We start from the raw sequence: 18387 nt of genomic DNA, 5'->3' as shown, positions 1-18387 counted from the left end.
TCTGTGGCCAACCTCAGGTAGGAATATCTAATCCTATCTGGGGTTATTACCCCAGATAGGATGGCAGTAGTTACCATCAGGTGGACTGCATGCTCATCTGCTACTCCTATATTATAAAAAAACATATATATATTAAATAATATTTGTAGCTTAGTGTTTCCCACTACAATATACGATATCAATAAATTAGTCATTATTAAGTGAGGTGTGGCAGTATCGGGGAATTTGCGCGAACAATGCGTGCGCAGTCAGACATGGCTACCATCGTACGGTTCTGTTATTTACCCAAATGTCAGTTTGTAAGCATTTAAATAGGCAAATAGGTAATCAGATTTTATTAGGCATTATTTCTCGTGAGAATTTAATACACAAGGAATACGTGGCTCCCGCTCTATCTAGTGTCAGATTAAATAGTTTTGATGATTGAATATCACAAAAAAAGTCTACGCCTAAACTGAAATTTGTAGCTTTTTGACAAAAGTTCATAATTTTAACGGTTACAATAATAATGACGGTATACATTAAATCTTACCAGAGTGTGGAGGGTAATGTTTTTCCAGCACATGTACTTAACTAACGTATATAATAATAATATAATAAACGCTTTGTTTCTATAATAAATCTTTAGTTAAGAACAACGCTACACATGTGATCGGCTACAATTTTTTTATGTCCTGCTGCTCGGCATACGTCTCCATCCATAACCCAAGCTTATAAATTCCACCGTGTTACTCCTATGCATATCGGCGGAAAATACTAATAAATATTTCATAACACTGCAAAATTGCACTCGTATTTGACGTTAAGGATAAAGCTATTAAGATGAGTGGTGTTATAGAATAATATGTAACATTCTTGTTGGTGATTTACAACTTCACCTTGCGCGGGCGCGCCACGAGCGGAACGCGGCGGGGCATCGGAGCACCCTGTGAGATATGTGCACAAGGCATGAGCGGAAGCGGGTTTTACAACGGCAGTATATATGTCTTATGATTATCTTAGCCTTTACAGCTATTGGTTTTGGATGTGTTAACTAGTTCGTGAGTATTTGAAGAATAGGTGTAAGATTGTCAATATTCGTATGTTCAATATTTATTATATTATCAATATTTATATCAATATTTATTTAATATTATATTTATATTAATATTTATTTATATCAATATTTAATATTTTTATCAATATTTATTTGTATTGTCAATATTTGTTATATTCGTATGGGGATTTGAATCTAATGAGTCTTATTTTTCGTTTTTTTTAGTCTCAACTTTTGTTTTTTGGAATGCTTGTTACGGAGTCGATTTTGTTACAGTAATCTAACGACAGTTTTAGAAATACAGTATTATTTAAAAATATATTTGTTGTCAACTAAATTCGATACGTATATTAAAGGAAACTGGTATATGGTTTAGATATTCATAGAAATATAAAATATTTTATGTTTGTGTGCAAAATCATATAAAAATTGGGCCATAAAAACCTTGGCATACCGCCATGTCGTACACAAAACATCCGTTGAACTCTCGTCGCATGGGCGGTGCCGATTCTAAACGGATCGACATCCACGCAAGGTGAGGTAACCCGTCGAAAGGGCAAATTCGATGGATATAAAACGTGTACATCCCTGCAGATTGTATTCCGGCGCCGGAGTTGCTCACAGCACTATCTGCACACCTATCCATTCGGCAACCAAATTTGACTAACATGTCGACATCGGTAAGACAAACTGGCGATCCAGGTCGATTTGATAAATAATGGCTTTGTTATAAATTGCTTTTTTATTATCTAATCTAATGCTTATAAGGTAATCATAGACATTTCGGTTTAAATAATTGAATTTTCAGCGCTTTTGAATTTGATTGTAATAAATTGCAAAGCTTTGTTTCAAAATTGATTCATGGATCATGTTGAAGTATACGTAATACGATTTTTTTATCTTTTTATTATAAGAATTAAAATAAATGGGCAAAAAAAAAAAACAGAATAGAAGTTTTAAATTCTAGTTCCATGCTAAAACGCATCAATTAGTTTCATATTATTGTCGTAAGTCGTATACTTTCAGTTGCATAATACCAGAATATTATGTCTTAATACCCTTTGAATTAATAATCTTACAATCACTGAAATGTCTTTTCATGACGACCCGCATGGCGGAGCGGTCACCATACCGGTCTGACGCGCAAAGGGTCCCGGGTTCGATCCCCGGCCAGACAGATATCTAAATGATGAATTTAGATTTCTGTTTCTGGGTCTGGGTGTTTGTGTATTTGTCTATGTGTGTGTCCATGGCACCCACGACACAGGGAATCCTAGTGTGGGGCTGTGAGTGTTGAAAGCGTTTATTCATTACTATACAATATTTAACGAATCCTATCTAGGAATGATTCCATGACAACCGAAATTCACAACATATATTCGTATCTCTCGTTAATGAAAATCAACCAGCAAGAACTAAATGTCAGGTGCCTCTCCATATGGAAACCTATATAAATAATAATAATAATATTTCTTTATTTCAGACCAATTTTTTTTACAGTCCATAGATTTGGTTAGTACATAAGAATTTGCCCTTCGATAACACATTGACTTGTATATTTCCAGGTGTTCATGTTCATGATGGTGGTGGCGGCGGCAGCAGGCGCCAGGCTAGAGCACCTGACGCAGGGGTACAGCGGGGGCAACGAGGTGCCTTTCCACTTCGAAAATGTCAACAATGGCGACGGAACTTATCGGTTTAGGTTAGTATTTAAGGTCTTTTATATGTGTAAGGGTAAATACGAATTGGTTTTATGTAATTAAAAGCAAATAGTAACTAATTGAGGAGTCCAAAAATATGAGTCGAATTATTGTCGATCACAAATTACACAGGACTAAATTGCCCGCTCTAAGGACACAGGAATACATTGTAAAATGTTTCATGTAACTTCGTCTGGTGTATTATAAAACCAAAACCTTTAAACCAAAGAATATTTCTTCTATATCTATTATCCCAGTTTACCATATATCAGAAAAAATAAGCATTAAGTATATCTAAATGTATTTTTTAAATGAACGAATTAAGTTAAATTTAAATAATATCTAGTCATTTGTTTTATTTAATTATTTTTTACGTAACTTTGTACAATTGAACAAAACTAGATTTTGTAGAATTCCATGTATCGTAACTGTCTAACTGAGTTTATTTCGTGAAGGCAGAAGTTAATAGAAGTTTGCAAAGCTAACGATGTACAAAATAAGTTTAAATTACTGCCGCCAGCGACGACGTGGAAATTAACTGTGCCAACATTCTTAGAGGATCATCTGAGATGTTTATTATCCTTAGATATCTTTAGATAGCTTTTATCTTTGTATAGGCTAAGTTTGTTGAAACATAAAAAAAATATATGATTTCATTTATTTTTGTATTTTGGTCGAATTTGACCATTGGACGAACTAATCGTCTTATTAATTAAACGATACTTATTAAATAGTAATTTTTAAATTAATCTTTTAGATTTTAATTAATGTTCAGATATTAGGTAGTTTAATTCCGGAACTCTCTGAAATCCTTACATGATATGGGTCGTCATTATTTAACAATCTAACTAACATGTTCCAGCTACGATACTCCAACCGGCATATCCGCCCACGAGAGCGGTGCTCCCCGCGCGCAAGGGCCTGAAGGGCCTGCCGTGACCGCCGAGGGCGGCTTCTCATACCGCGCGCCCGACGGCCAGCAGATCTCCCTCACGTACACCGCGGACGAGAACGGCTTCCACCCCGTCGGCTCTCACATCCCCACCCCACCCCCAATCCCAGAGGCTATCCTCCGCTCCATCGAATATAACAAGCAAAATCCCTCGTAAGTTCACAAAGCATTACAAAATTATTTATAAAGTTTGCAGACAGATTGCATTTTTAGCTCGTAACCGGTAGACATTGTAGACAGCGCGGAGTAATTGTTAATCTAGTTGTGCTTTTTTATTTATAACTCCTAACAATTTTAAAACTTTGCATGCATCATGAATAAACTTTGCATTTCTATAGGATACTATTTAATTTAAATAATTACTTAAATAAGATAGTCTATTGCAACAATTCGTTCTTCTTAATTACGTGGTGGACATTTGTAACATAAAAGAACTCCCAACTACGTGTATTTGGGATAACGGCTGTCATCATCATCATCATCAGCAACCCATTATTGTCCCACTGCTGGGAACGGGTCTCCTCTCAGAATGAGAAGGATTAGGTCATATTCTAACGCGTTGGTCAAGTGCGTATTGGCAGATTTCACAGACCATTGATATTTTTTTTTATCAATCTGTCAGATATGCAGGTTTCCTCACGATGTTTCCTTCGCCGTTTAAGCAAGTGATAATTATTTTCTAATACACACATAACTTTTAAATCAGAATGCCTGGGATTTGAAACTCGGACCCCTCGATCGAGAGGTTAAGTTTCTTAACCACTAGGCTCTATCACTGCTGTATAGGGTCATGATTTTTGAAATGGGTTACTACGACTAGGGCTTTATGCCACCGAGTTATTAGAATTTATAGGAAGCAAATTGCATGATTACGAACGGATTTATAATTATTTAAAACGTGTCTAAAATATTACAACTGAACGAAAAAAGGTAAGAACTGCTGGTTTTCAAAACTTTCGCAGTAAAACTCAAGTTATATACATGCACTGAAGTTTTTAAGTGGCGTGGCAAAAGTTCCCTTACTTTTACACGCTATAAAATTAAAGTATAAAGTATTTTATTGCTTTTTGTATTTTTATTATTACTTCTTTTTTATTGAAATATATATTTTTTTCTTTTAAAAGAGATAAACGGTATATCAGTTTGTCCTCTTGCCTGTGGGCATTTGTGATCAATGTCTCATTCTTTGCACGGCTTACGTATCAAAACGCTTATTTTAACACATGAGGTGTTGTAGGTTAAGTTACGGTAGGTAAGTTAGGTGGTTGTCCCTATAGTTCCGGGACTAGAATAGGGCTACGGTAACTCCTGCCTGTCGTAAGAGGCGACTAAAAGGGAGCTTCCGGGGTTGCAGGCGGCAAGAGTGGGAGCTCTAGCCGTCCAGTAAGCGATCCCGGGAAGGACGGCGGTATGTGTGGTCGCATAGCGTCGTGTACACCAAAATGGTGCGGGAGGGGCGAAAACTGATCCCCCAGGGCAGAACCCGATCGGGGCATCGCGCTTGGAGGACTCCGGTTGCGTTCCGTCGGAGATCCCGGAGTTCTCCAACAAGCGTTGAGGACGGCCACCGGGTGGGTTTTAGTGCGGTAAGAATCCCACATAACCCGGCGTCGCTCCCACGTCGTCTGGTACCTTTTGAAGGTTTCCCCCTCGTTAAGAAAAAAAAAGGTAAGTTAGGTGGTAGGTGAAGTTAGGTAGTCTAAATTGTTTGGGAGAAATCAGCTACATTTTTGAGCAGTCAGATTTTCGTTTTCATAACTGTTTTTTTAAATAGTTAGGTTTTGTTTTTATAACTAGTTGCTTAGTTTTAAGTAGTAGGTATCTGTATCTATAATCAATTATTTTCGTTCATTAATTTACAAATTTACTGCCGTCCATGGACAATGGACATCTGTAACTTTCTTCAAATACTGCAGGAGTCCTGCGATACTTGATGAACGAATATTTCATTATTTCATCATTTTCATTATTTAAGGAGTCATTGTCACATAGTCACTCTTCTGAGGACTAAGTCAGATTAAATCTGCCTTCCAGCCAGAATAAAGTTTCTAAGTTATTTATTAATTGCTAATTCAAAAATTATGTATAAACTAATTAAATATATCTTTTTTAATTACAGAAGCAACGGAGGTCGCAACAACTATTACTAAGCTGTTTTATGTTCTGTTTGATATGTAATCTGTACCTCATGAAGCAAGGACTGTGATATCGACAAGGATTGCTGTGTTACCATTATTTAATACGCGTAGCTTATGAATAAACTTATTGAAATGATCTGTCCGTCTGGATAATTGTACTGTTTTATTTTATATTTATTACCTTTGATACTTAATATAAAGATCTTATTTCCATCGTTAATTAAAGTCAATTAAATACCACATATGTTATGAATGCTATGATTACACAAAAAGATAAGATCTTATGATACCAAGTCGAACTCTAGATTAATGATTGAGATTTGCTTAGCCGCGTGCCGAACCCGGGTTGTCCGTTATAAATTTAATTGTACTTACTTTATGAATCTTTAATCCTCCTCGTGTCCCTCATATTCCTTCGTGTACAGGTATATAGTCCAGCAGTGGATGAGTTGAAGCCAGTTAATTAATTAACCCAGCGAACCTGGAATTCAAATGACCAGTGTACCCAGTATGTTATAGAATAATGATCCTATTTCTATATGAACTAGGTCATGTTTAGAATTACAGATTCCTGTTCATCAATGTTATCATGATATATTAATTATAGGGCTAAGCATAGATAAGTAAAGATTACTCACTCCTAACAAGAAAATGTACCCAGTTTTGAGAATTAAAATAGTTGCGTAAAAAAGTTTTGCTACGTCTCCGTGCTAAAATGTCCCTAAAATATTTGAAATAATTATTTATTTTTTGTAAATTACACAATATTAGTTATTTATTCGTAAATTTTCTTTAAAAATGTTTTTATTTGTCAATAATTCAAAAAAAGAACTTACTAATAAGCCGTTTGTGGCTTCATTCAATTTCAAGGCGGCGAAGTATCTTTACTAATCTATGGGGCTAAGTCAATTCTTTTAGAATGACATGATTTAAATGTAACACGCTAGTAAAGGGGAAGTTGGTTTGATTTCCACTTTCTTACTATAATTTCCTTTATGTTTAAAAGTTAATCATTTGTAATAGTCTAATTCATTGTTCATTGGACTACATTGAACCTGGAACTCTGATGTGACCGCATCGATACCACGATGCTCTCACCTTTCAGCTTTTAGTTACGTGTTTACTTAATTAATTTACCGGTATGGCGGCGGCAATATTAAATCTAATATGAGCGATAGGTATAATGCGTTGGTACCTACGCGGTATAAGCACAGTATAAGCTTTATGTAGTTAACCTGGTTGAAGAAAATACGACGTACCCACACCATACTCTGTATATGAAGTTTTCCATATGAATTTCCGTGTAATTAACAATCATACCCCAACTTGAGAGAACAATAAACTCTCATTACCGCAAGTGGTACGCTTACACGCTGTTAGTGATACGTATGAAAACGCTCAGAAGGGATTACAGAAATACAGATATATTCTTTCATAATCATCAACATTTATAGTAACACATCTTTATCCACTAATGTATCACATCGGTTATAAAAGACATTGCAAAAATCAGTTGACAATTCAAATCAAAGCAAGACTGAATATTCCAAAAATATCAAAATAGAACAAGTATTTGAAAGTGACGTAAATTACCAACAACCAGCAATTATGTGGTCAATACATGAATCAGAGTGACTTAAAGATACTAAATTTCAAATTACTTACCACACGTTTCATGTTCTTTTATATTTTGACTGCTGGCTTAGTACATTTTAAGCCGTAAATCTAATTTATCTTTTAGTTGAAATACTATCTGTAGTAGGTAAATTAAATAGGGTAGTTTGAATGTAATATTATCGGCTGTTATTTTAAAAACTTTCATTCAAAGTATCCGTCTATTTTATTTTTATGTCACAATTGTTAAAGTTTAAAAAATATGTCCTCTCCTTGATTTACTATTTGACATTGTTTTTAAACTTAATTTAATTTTGTAGCCAAGTTTTAGCGAGATTTAATTACGTTTACGGACAAAGCGTGTCAAACGCGTGTCATGGCAGACAAAATAACATTTTCCTATATTAGACTGTGCCCGTGAAAATATTGTATACCAAAAATATGGTTTAGACTGCTCGTGTCTTACACATTGAATGATGTAGTAGTAGATGTAGTCAAAATGAAAATAAATTGAAATTTGTAAAATAAAATAGATCTCAATCCTTGCAAAAATGATTACTTCAGATTTTCCGAGTTGCTCTTTTAAAAAATCAATTTACATGGGAAATTTCGGTGCGTTTCAGAAACCGGAAACAGATTACACAGGGAGCACTCAACAACCCATCGATAATGTAAACAGATAAAGATAAGGTTTCGAGTTATTTTCACAGACGAGGGGAACAGTTTGACCTTGCTTTGTGTAATCTTGAAAATCTGTACATGAATAAAATTTAGGTACAAGTGCCTTATCTCGCTGTATTTTTGTTCGTGTCTTGAAATATTTATTTGCGATTTTCTCACAAGACGTGCAAAATGACACGCTATACTCGAATTACATTACATCTAATCCTTTTTGTTTAGTACTTGATGCAAATTAAGCGCTAACAAAAATAGGTTTGATTTTTAAATTATTTGTAAAATGTAAAAGCTAAGAATACAGAGCTAAGAAAAATTTAAGTAAATATTATTTGTTATACTTTCTGTGATAGCGGTGGTTGAAACTCGACAATTCAAAAAAAGAGTCCAAGAATTGAACCCTGGCATACACCTTTCACGCTCTCAGAGGGGACCCGTGCCCAGCAGTGGGACAGTAATTGTCTGACGACAATTTGGTCTTATTTTCTCGAATACAGATTGAATCATCAATATTTATTTCTGTCCCATTGATGGTTACAGATCTCTTAAGATAAAAGTACTTAAAACTTAGCAGAAGATAATAAAACTTTGCATATAAGGCTGGTTTCGTTTCCATTAGATAAAAAAAAAGTATTTGTCACACTTGCGGTTTATGTAGACAAGCATGTATACGAACGCTAAATAAACATAAATTATTCTATCCGAAACACGACTGTTTTCCACTTCCAAAAATATTTTTAGGTTGTTTCATAATTGCTGTGTGCATTTAATTTATTTCGCGACCCAATTTCTTTTGAGGTAAATACTAAAATACTTGTCATAAAACAAAATAAATAAGACAGTCTTTATTTATGTTACATAATTATCATCACATCATACTTACAACCTAAAATTTAAATGCAGATGAATCCAATTCGTATAATGCATTTTGATTAATATAATGATTGTTGCTCATTGAATTTTCATTATTTCCTTGAATAACGATATGAGTAAATATTATTATATATCATGGTATTGGGATATTCATATAAGCGTGGTAGTTGTAAATATTGTGTAGATTACACTAAGCGCCTATTCACACTAAACCACAACCACACAGCAACGAAACTCCATAGCCGGGCGTAAAGTATGGAAATTTAGTTTAATCTACACGGACCACATTTTGCCGGCCGATTTTTAACCGACATCAAAAAGGAGGTGGTTCTCAATTCGGCCGGTATCTTTTTTTTTTTCAATGTGTGTAACATCGTTATAGTCCACGTAAAACTCCTAGTCCGCTCTGAATATAGAAATGAATCGCGTCGACATAGTAAATTGTATGATACTGCTCGCAACAACTTCAGAGCGGACTAGCAGTTTGGTGAGATCTATACCACAACACAACTCAAGCGACACCGCACACGTGTGAGCTCCCTATATCAAAGACACAAACCATAACACAACCACATTACAACCACAACGCAACCACAACTTAACCACAACGCAACCAGAGCTTGTCGACATTTTGTCGTTACCATATAATGTGGTCATAGTTACGTGTGAATAGACAATTGTAGTTAAAAGCACTTATAACTAATCCCACAATCTGTTTATGTATTGCCACTTGTCTATCACCTTGTAACAGACTTTGCAATAATACTTGGTTTCTTTCTTTCAGCGTCATTTAAATAAAACATTTAGATAAAGCGGTGTTTGTAGGCGAATTCGCAGTTTCTATTTATCACGTCGAAGTCTCATCAAGTAGTGATATTGATTTTTTCATGGGTATAGTTTGTTGCTACCTAGAGTTTGTTGATATTTTTTTTATATTCTTAATCAAACGATGAGGCAGACGGGCTACCTGATGGATAACAGTCACCCTCGCTAATGGACATTGCAACACCAGAGAAGTCGCCAATGCATCGGCTTTGAGCCCCATGTCATAGCACTCCGGGAATACTTCAGGAGAAAGTTCATTCCGTATCTTGCACGTCCGTGGCATAATTATTATAATATACAATGGTAAGGGTACAGTGTACGGCCGTCAGCCCATAACTGTGAAACGGCTGGGCTGAAGCTCCTGGAATTAATAGACTTCACACACCTTTGAGAACTTTTATTTAAGAACTCCCAGGCGTGTAGGTTTACTCATAATGCTTTATTTGCCTCTTTACTTAAAGTATACATCTAATTTATAAACAATCATAAATATTCATTTATTGAAAAGAATCAATTGGAATGTGTTAAATATAAATCTATATGGTAAACAGCGGAATTATACAAATATTTCTTTGATTGCCTCTAACCTTATAGCTGTTGAAGTTCTCATAGACTTATCTGTTATCTAATATCGATTGAGCCTCAGTAACGGAGCGACATCAATAGACGATTGTTTAGGGTGGGTTGCACCGTTTCAAAAGCCTAACCAGCCGTCCAACCTATAGTATATAATCTTATATATCTATTAAACAATTCATGGGTTGCACCATTTAAGCTACGGTTAAAATGATGCCGTAAGTTACCCATCGATTTTGGTTTGTTAAAGTTATTGCTTTTGTTAACTTCCGTATCTGTCAACGTCGACTAAAAATTATGCCGACAGTGACAAAACATGGTTAATGACAGAATTATTACATTACATGCTATCGTCAATGTTATTGCTGTACTTTTTTTAATGAAATATTTTTAGAACATATTTATTCAGCGCTCGACATCATTTTAATTCCAACGGCACATTAAATTAAATACGGAAATCATAACATACTTAACTTTAACGATAACTTTAATCGTTACTACGGTGGAACCCACCCTAGTATCTCGCGGTATCGGGTACATCTTGACATCTCGACGACACGTCGAGTCGTTAACTTAGGTTAGTGTATATTTACTGTCAGATTACGCAATGCTGGTCTAGTTGAAAAGGTTAAAGGTTTGTTAGTAAAGGTATTATGGAATTTGCGCTGTTGTTTGGTTTGAATGATGGTATGCTAGACATTATGTGAATTGTTTCTCAGTTCCCAGATACTGAAGTAATTGTGATCGCTTTTACGTAGGACTTTAGTTCTTTATGCAAATTATTACAAATATCCATGTGCGGCACATAGATTAGTAAAGATACTTCGCCGCCTTGAAATTGAATGAAGCCACAAACGGCTTATTTGTAAGTTCTTTTTTTGGAATTCTTGACAAATAAAAACATTTTTAAGAGAAAAGTTACGAATAAATAACGAATTCTGCGTAATTTACATAATAAATGAATAATTGTTTCAAATATTTTAGGGACATTTTAGCACGGAGACGTGGCAAAACTTTTTTACGCAACTATTTCGATTGTCAAAACTGGTTACATTTTCTTGTTAGGAGTGAGTAATCTTTACTAATCTATGGTGCGACAGTAAGCACTTAATATAAGATCACTATGTTTATTTCCTTTATTTGAGTATTTCTGCATATCTGCTTATTGTGGTGGAATGATATGGAGCAACATGGCGGAGTATTTTCAAAATTCTCAAAACTACGGGGAGAGATCGGCTGCAAGATGAAAACTAGTTTTAGCCTTTTTTCATAAACTTGTAGATTATGTTATGATTATAAGGGTCAACGTATTTGATATCGGTTGCACTGGTTTTAAAATGTATGAAGAATTCCAATAACAACTCCTTTGGCGATATAACCCGACCACTGCCCGAGAATTTCAGATACTGGAAGATCCAAGTAGGTAATCGAAAAGGGTAGTCTAGTAAAGAGGTTAAGTGTAGTGGAGGTAAATGAATAAATAAATGACTTCCTTTAAAACCCCAATATAATTCTTACTAGTATACTCACTCTGTTTCTTGTTTGACACACACAGTGGTAAATATAAACACCCAGACCCATAATACATACCTGAATTTATTATCGAAATGTCCGTCTATGTTGGGAATAATTCGTACACAACAGACTGACACGGTCACCTAGAACTTTAATCAAAATATGGCTTCAGCGGATTTTTTTAAACACAGACGTTTAGCACAACAGTATATTTTTACCGCGCTGTTGTTAATTAAAAGGATTGAAGGAGCAAAGGGGCATGCAGTCATGCAGGCATGTTAAGGGGGTTTAGTCCGCGTAAAACTGCTAGTCCGCTCTGAATATAGAAATGAAACGCGTCGCCATAGTAAATTGTATGACTACACCTGCTCGCAACAACTTCAGAGCGGATTAACAGTTTGGCGCGCACTATACTGCCATGCATGTACATCTGTAACTAACACGAAATCATTTCTACTTGCGGTCTAGAGTACTATGTTGGAAACTCTCGGTATGTCTTCTTTACTTCTTCAAATAAAATTACAGCAGCGCTTAGGTGTATCGGTGGACCTCCGGAGTCGAAACACTTCTTTTGAAAATAAAATGTATAATGCAGATAAATAAATATTTCGTATACAAGATTTATTATTATTTTGGCATGACCTATCCCCTTATGTCAAGTCTGTAACAAGTCTTACTTTGATATTGGCTTTATAGAGGTTTCATTCAAGTATAATAAATTACTACAGCGAAATTACGTTCTCGCCTATGTAAATCAATTTGACATCTGTAGGACTACCATGAGTTTACAAAAGTATTACTCGCTAGCGACTGCGTAAAATAAATGTATGAAAAATTGTACAGCGCCTCTGGTAGAACTAAAATCCGTAGTGACGTAACTCGATACGTAAAAAACCTATCGAAATCAAATCGCTAGCGAATGTCATTATGATCTATTGCCATACAAATTCGGTCCCATGAGTCATTAATTTGACAGACGTTGTCAAGAAATACCGTAACGATAGTAGTTATGTTATTCACTAGCAAAATGACAATAGTTTTCTATTTACCATTTCTATAGTGGCGTTTCTATGCCAACTCATGGTAATGCTACAGTTGACCTACCGCGAGCTCGATTATGACTTAGGCAATGTAAGCTACTTATATGTATTAACATGCGAGATTGATATGAAAATTAATATGTGGACATCGTTATATAAGGATTTTTCATGTAATGCAATTGATTAACAAACGAGCATGCAGTCCACTTACGTGCGTAAGTAATAAGTACCTATATCAATCAGTTTTTGCCAAGTGCAGATTGAAATTTGCTATTTTTGCCCGTGTCATTAATAATTTATTTGACCACTTTTTGCTTACCAAAAATCATTACTAACTGTACTACACGATATTTAATAGAATGATAAATAACGGGTGTTGAAGATCACATACAATGATAATTATTATTAAAATAGGATATCTACTTGATGTAAATGTTAATCCATGCGATTACAAATGTGATCGACTTCTGTAATTTGCGTTGGGGCCTTTAGTCTCTTAAAATTAATTGGATTGTATTTTCGTTCGTAACTTTATTGCATAAAAGAAATTATTATTAAAGTTTGTATATATAGGATTGGACAAGTATTTATTATGTGCAGTCCAGATTAAATGAACATTACTGTAGGTATGTAAATAGCAGTTTCGTCTATGGTAGCAGTTTCGACTTTACGGGTTTCAAAGTTTTTATGTCAAATTTTAGGTCGCAAGTTCTGCTTTAAGTTAGTGCAGTTGGCTGCAGTGATTTTAGGTAGCACACGTTACAAGTTTTACCTAATTTATAATTTAAACTGGTAATTTTACCAGTTACTATGGTAAATGATCACTAACACCGAAATAGACTTAAATACTAATAACATGTCTACCATGTCTTGTCCTGTCCTATCCTATCCTCACGTTACCCTTAAGGGCAAAATGGTACACCAAATCATCTTTTAGGCCGAAACAGGAGCACAATCATAAGAGCCGTATATGGTGGCAGATAAATTTAAAAAAGAAAGATACGGCCATGCCATTTTTTTTTCTTTTTTTTCGACTTGGCACACGGTCGTGCCCCCAGATTTAAGGAGTAGAGCAAGTTAATTAAAATAGAACGTGTATTATACATTCATTCTCGTTTATTTAACATGCATATTTACATTGGTATGATACATTTAGTGGAATAAATTAATGAGTGCTCGCGTACATCGTGGTATCACAGTCCGGGTGTCAATGAAACTCGAACAAGCTCGAAACTCATACAAGCATCATTACGAATTCTTATCCTAAATTACACATTTACATATCACGATGAACATAAATGATTTGGAGTTTAGATCAAACGAATGTTTCTTATGTAACTTGCCTTGTGGTTGAAATTACACCTCTCGATCGAGGGGTACTAGATTATGATCCCACGTACCTCTGATTTTTTTCAAAAGAAATATCGCGAGGAAACCTATATGCCTTAGAACTCTTGGAAAAAATCTCCACTATACATGCTTTGGACATTTTTTTATCAATTTGGATTTGGTCGGCATGGTGAACTATGGCCTAAACAGCCTAGCAGTGGGACAGTAATGGGTTGATACCGATGTTTAGGTATGGCTTCACAATTCCCATAAGAAATTCAAAAGATTTTCATTTTTTTTTGGTAGGCACTAGAACAGTCCTTTTATTCGTTTGATCTAAAGACACCCTTACAAATGATATAAAACTTAGATAAAAAGCGCGATATTAGGTATAAAGGTACAATAATGCCTTAACTTATCAGAGTATCGTTGTCCAACTATCAACATAATCAAAACTAAGTAAATAAATAAATAAATAAAATCATAAGTAAAAAGATGGTGCTAAAATGTAAACGAGTGCAAAGAAGATTAAAAGAGGAATTGTTAAAAAAATAAAATATAAAATTAATATAAATGTGTTTCTAGTCGTGGAGTCAAGATGTCCGTTTCTGTGGGACTCATCTAAAAGCTTATTGATTCTGTGCGTCATCTGAAGATTTCAGTATTTCGCTACGAAATAAATTTTGCATTAATAATATTGACGTATTACTTTAGAATGACAGAGAAAAACTGAAATTACAGGCACAGAAAAAGATGCGCTAAAAGATGACGCCCATATCTAGTGGACTTCCAGAGATTAATACATGAGGATGTATGGGTATAAAGTACCAGGATAGCAGGAATTGAGAGGGCTTTGAAATTATGTCCGATAGTTGGGTCCATAGTGGTGGTATAGAGATCAGTAGTGGTAACCGTTGGAGCCGCCGTTGCCGCTGCCGCCGCCGAAGCCGTTCCCCGATCCAGAACCACCGTTGTAAGAACCCTCACTGGAAAGTTTGTTATTATTAAGAAATAGTAGTTACTGTACAGATGGTAAAGTTCTACGTTCGATTCGGGATGTTCAATCACCTGTTTCTTCCTCATAACAGTATTAAGTTATAGCAGACAAACAACTGTTTTCTTTTGACTAAACTGAAATAAACTTTACAAAAAACACTTTGTCCTCAGGGGCTATTTCTGTCCTTTAACGATTTTCGAACGTTCTAATTCTAGCAAACCATAATCAAGTTAATTGAAGTCAGTATAATAATCGAATACATTTGGGTCAACAAGTTTTTTTTGGGAATCATCAAAGGAATATTTAAAAAGGATCAAAGTATTGAAATAAATGTTTGGGATAAGTACCTATTATAATAATTACGACTGCTAATATCGTCGCTCAGTCTTCTACGTCTTAATTACTGACAGGGATTAGTAATGACAAAGTACTTACGAAGACGGATTGCGCTTGTTGAATTCGATGGATCGGAGGATTTCTTCTGGGATGGGGGGTGGGGTGGGGATGTGGGATCCGACGGGGTGGAAGCCGTTCTCGTCCGCGGTGTACGTGAGGGAGATCTGCTGGCCGTCGGGCGCGCGGTACGAGAAGCCGCCCTCGGCGGTCACGGCAGGCCCTTCAGGGCCCGGCGCGCGGGGAGCGCCGCTTTCTTGCGCTGATATACCGTTGCCGGTTTCGTAGCTGGAAATATGAGGAACAATGTACATTTAATGCTTCATTCTTGACGATTTGCGTCATCGTTGTTTAATGCAAATAGGAAAATCTAAATTATACAAACGATATATCTGTTCTTGGCCTATGTATCGATATTTACTTGATATTGCTTGTTTCCATGATACCGCAATTTTTTTACCATTTCGATAAAAGTAAAAGTGTTAGTTATTTTTATTTCGTTAGTTTTGGCGGGAAATGGGTTTTAAGATAGGAAAAAAAATAGTTAAATTGTATATGTCTTGCATTGTATCCTTTTGCCTTTTAAAACGGTCGTTTTGCGGACTTTTTCTTTATGACACTTAATATTAAACCGTGAAATTTATTTATTATGAAATAAATATCTTAAATAATGTTAGTGTGTAGATTGAATATAATTATGTATATTTCAAGTAACACTCACAAATATGGTGATTGCAGTACTTTAGACTATATTCCTTCGTCGCCGTTTTATCAAGATATAAAGCTATTATATTCCACCCTTATCGCCTATTAAGTAACTCGAGAACTGAGACCAAAAGCGCTCGATGGCTTACAATTTTGAAAAGAAAACATTTAACTTTAAATATTAACAGAGAAATTATTCATTAACGAGTTTCTTCAATTTATACTTAGCAGTCCTTAGTATGAAGAAAAGTGATTAAAGCTCAGAAGATAAGTAATAGAATCACTTGAAGAAATTATAATTTCCTGTTCCGTGGGTACCAGGGACACACACAAAAAGTAATACTTAGACCCAGAACAGAGATCTAAATTCATTATTTAGATACGTCTGGCCGGAGATCGCACCCGGAATCCTTCGCGTGTCAGACCGCTCCGCCACGCAGTTAATAGTACAGCTTTTTGAAAGGTTACCTGAAGTGGTATGTGCCGTCTCCATTGTTGACATTCTCGAACTTCAGGATAGGAATGTTAGCGCCGTTGCCGCCGCCCGAGCCGCCGCCGAAGCCTCCTTGGCTGTTGAACGCACTGGCCGATCCTGGGCTTCCAGAACCACCGAAAGGTCCGGATCCAGCTCCACCACCGCCCCCCGCGCCACCTCCGAAACCACCCGGACGGGGTGGTAAGTATTGAGGTTCTAAGCGGCCTGATGATACTATTACTACCACCGCCGACAGGCACAAGAACTGGAAAAAAACATTACGTTAATATTTTTGTACAACGAAATTTTATACTTTGTTTTTAATTTTTAATTGGTTACAATTGTTTATGTTGTTATAATTTATCAAAACCTAATATTAGAATCAACATCAATTCGTTTGTTAAGCTTAAATATAAACAAAAATATTTAAATAAATATTAAACTAAAATAAAATACATTTTCATGTATATTTATACGCTTTTACAATAAAATATAAAGAAAATTGTAAATAGTCCAGGGAAATCACGTAAGGTTATACTGAACTTATACTGAAACTTTCTAAGAGTGCTACAAAGTTTGAAATGAAATAAATTTACGTCTATGTCAATATTCTATTACTGGAAACAGAATACAAAGAAAGTAGGTAAGTTCGAACAGTGTGCCGTGAGCACGTGTCCAATATCGTAACTATACTTGGAAAGTACGGTTGAGCAAATATTAAATACACGTGTACGTCTAGAACACTGCAGGGATGTTTGGACCAGACTTGCTTTAATATTTGAAGAACGGTATTTGAGTATATAAGACTTTTAGTTTGTAGGCAGAAAGAGCTTTAAGCTCCAATCCTTATATCCTCATCGAGGGTCTTCCAAATAATCCGTAAATAGTCTACATCTTTTTTTGGTAATAAATACTATAAGATTAGAAATAAAAAATATTTTTTTAAAACGGATTTTACGTTTTGAATTAGTGGAAATGCGTTTGATAGGTAGCGTGTTAAAAATAAGAGTAGTTACGTAAGTTTACAAAATTATTATTTTTGAATTAAAAAGGAGCTTATTAGAATATTTCTATATGGTTTAAGAAACTTAGAAAAAAAGAGACTTCTTTACGTTTAATAAAAAAGTAGTACTAACAATTTTAAATTTAGAAGATGAGCTAATTAGCTTACCAGAGCAGTGGACATATTGTTAAATATAGTACTGGCAGGCAGGCTATGTCCGTTGTTGCGGTTTGTGGAATACTGTTAGCGAGGATGTGCTTCGTTTTATATTGCTCCGATTTGCCCTTTCGCGGTTGCTTCACCTTGTGCGTGCTATGCCGATATCGGCGAATGAATCCGAGCTTCAGTCCGCCTCGAGCTTACATGGAATCCCTTTAAGGGTATTTTAACGCAATCTACCCATCTTTATAGACTTAAACCCTTTTTATTTTTTCTAAAATGTTTGTTATTAAAATTAAGCTATGTAATGAGACTTGCGATAGGTGTTGAGTGGTGGAAATTGTTACGTAAGGAAAAAGCGTTATGTACCCTCTGTACTACT

The 18387-nt window shown here is 35.4% G+C and overlaps 2 protein-coding genes across 2 annotated transcripts; one reads left to right on the top strand and one right to left on the bottom strand.

Annotated features, from left to right (window-relative positions):
* Window positions 1-1451: 1451 nt before the first annotated feature.
* Window positions 1452-5979, top strand: CPR7 (cuticular protein RR-1 motif 7). Its single transcript, XM_073075436.1, has 4 exons — window positions 1452-1716; window positions 2602-2738; window positions 3599-3841; window positions 5808-5979. The coding sequence occupies exons 1-4, from the start codon at window positions 1705-1707 to the stop codon at window positions 5836-5838; spliced, it is 423 nt and encodes a 140-aa protein (XP_072931537.1). The 5' UTR covers window positions 1452-1704; the 3' UTR covers window positions 5839-5979.
* A 9020-nt stretch (window positions 5980-14999) lies between these two features.
* LOC140744227 (pupal cuticle protein 20-like) lies at window positions 15000-18102 on the bottom strand. Its single transcript, XM_073075757.1, has 4 exons — window positions 18015-18102; window positions 16837-17108; window positions 15706-15951; window positions 15000-15259 (listed from the first exon to the last, which is right to left on the bottom strand). Exons 1-4 carry the CDS (start codon window positions 18027-18029, stop codon window positions 15172-15174), a joined length of 621 nt encoding a protein of 206 aa, XP_072931858.1. The 5' UTR covers window positions 18030-18102; the 3' UTR covers window positions 15000-15171.
* Window positions 18103-18387: the final 285 nt, after the last annotated feature.

The sequence above is a fragment of the Epargyreus clarus genome, unplaced genomic scaffold (genome assembly GCF_041222505.1).
Source record: "Epargyreus clarus isolate Ecla_fem2 unplaced genomic scaffold, WU_Ecla_fem_2.2 ptg000008l, whole genome shotgun sequence".
Taxonomy (NCBI): Eukaryota; Metazoa; Arthropoda; class Insecta; order Lepidoptera; family Hesperiidae; genus Epargyreus; species Epargyreus clarus.
This window is presented reverse-complemented; position numbering and strand designations above follow the sequence as displayed.

Bases quoted from the DNA above. Each gene is read 5' to 3' on its own strand.
- LOC140744227 (XM_073075757.1), bottom strand. The intron at 15,952-16,836 runs GTAACCTTTCAA...TCATATTTCCAG, and splicing joins GACGGCACATACCACTTCAG to CTACGAAACCGGCAACGGTA. The intron at 15,260-15,705 runs GTAAGTACTTTG...CAAACTTTCCAG, and splicing joins AACAAGCGCAATCCGTCTTC to TGAGGGTTCTTACAACGGTG.
- CPR7 (XM_073075436.1), top strand. The intron at 2,739-3,598 runs GTTAGTATTTAA...AACATGTTCCAG, and splicing joins GACGGAACTTATCGGTTTAG to CTACGATACTCCAACCGGCA. The intron at 3,842-5,807 runs GTAAGTTCACAA...TTTTAATTACAG, and splicing joins TATAACAAGCAAAATCCCTC to AAGCAACGGAGGTCGCAACA.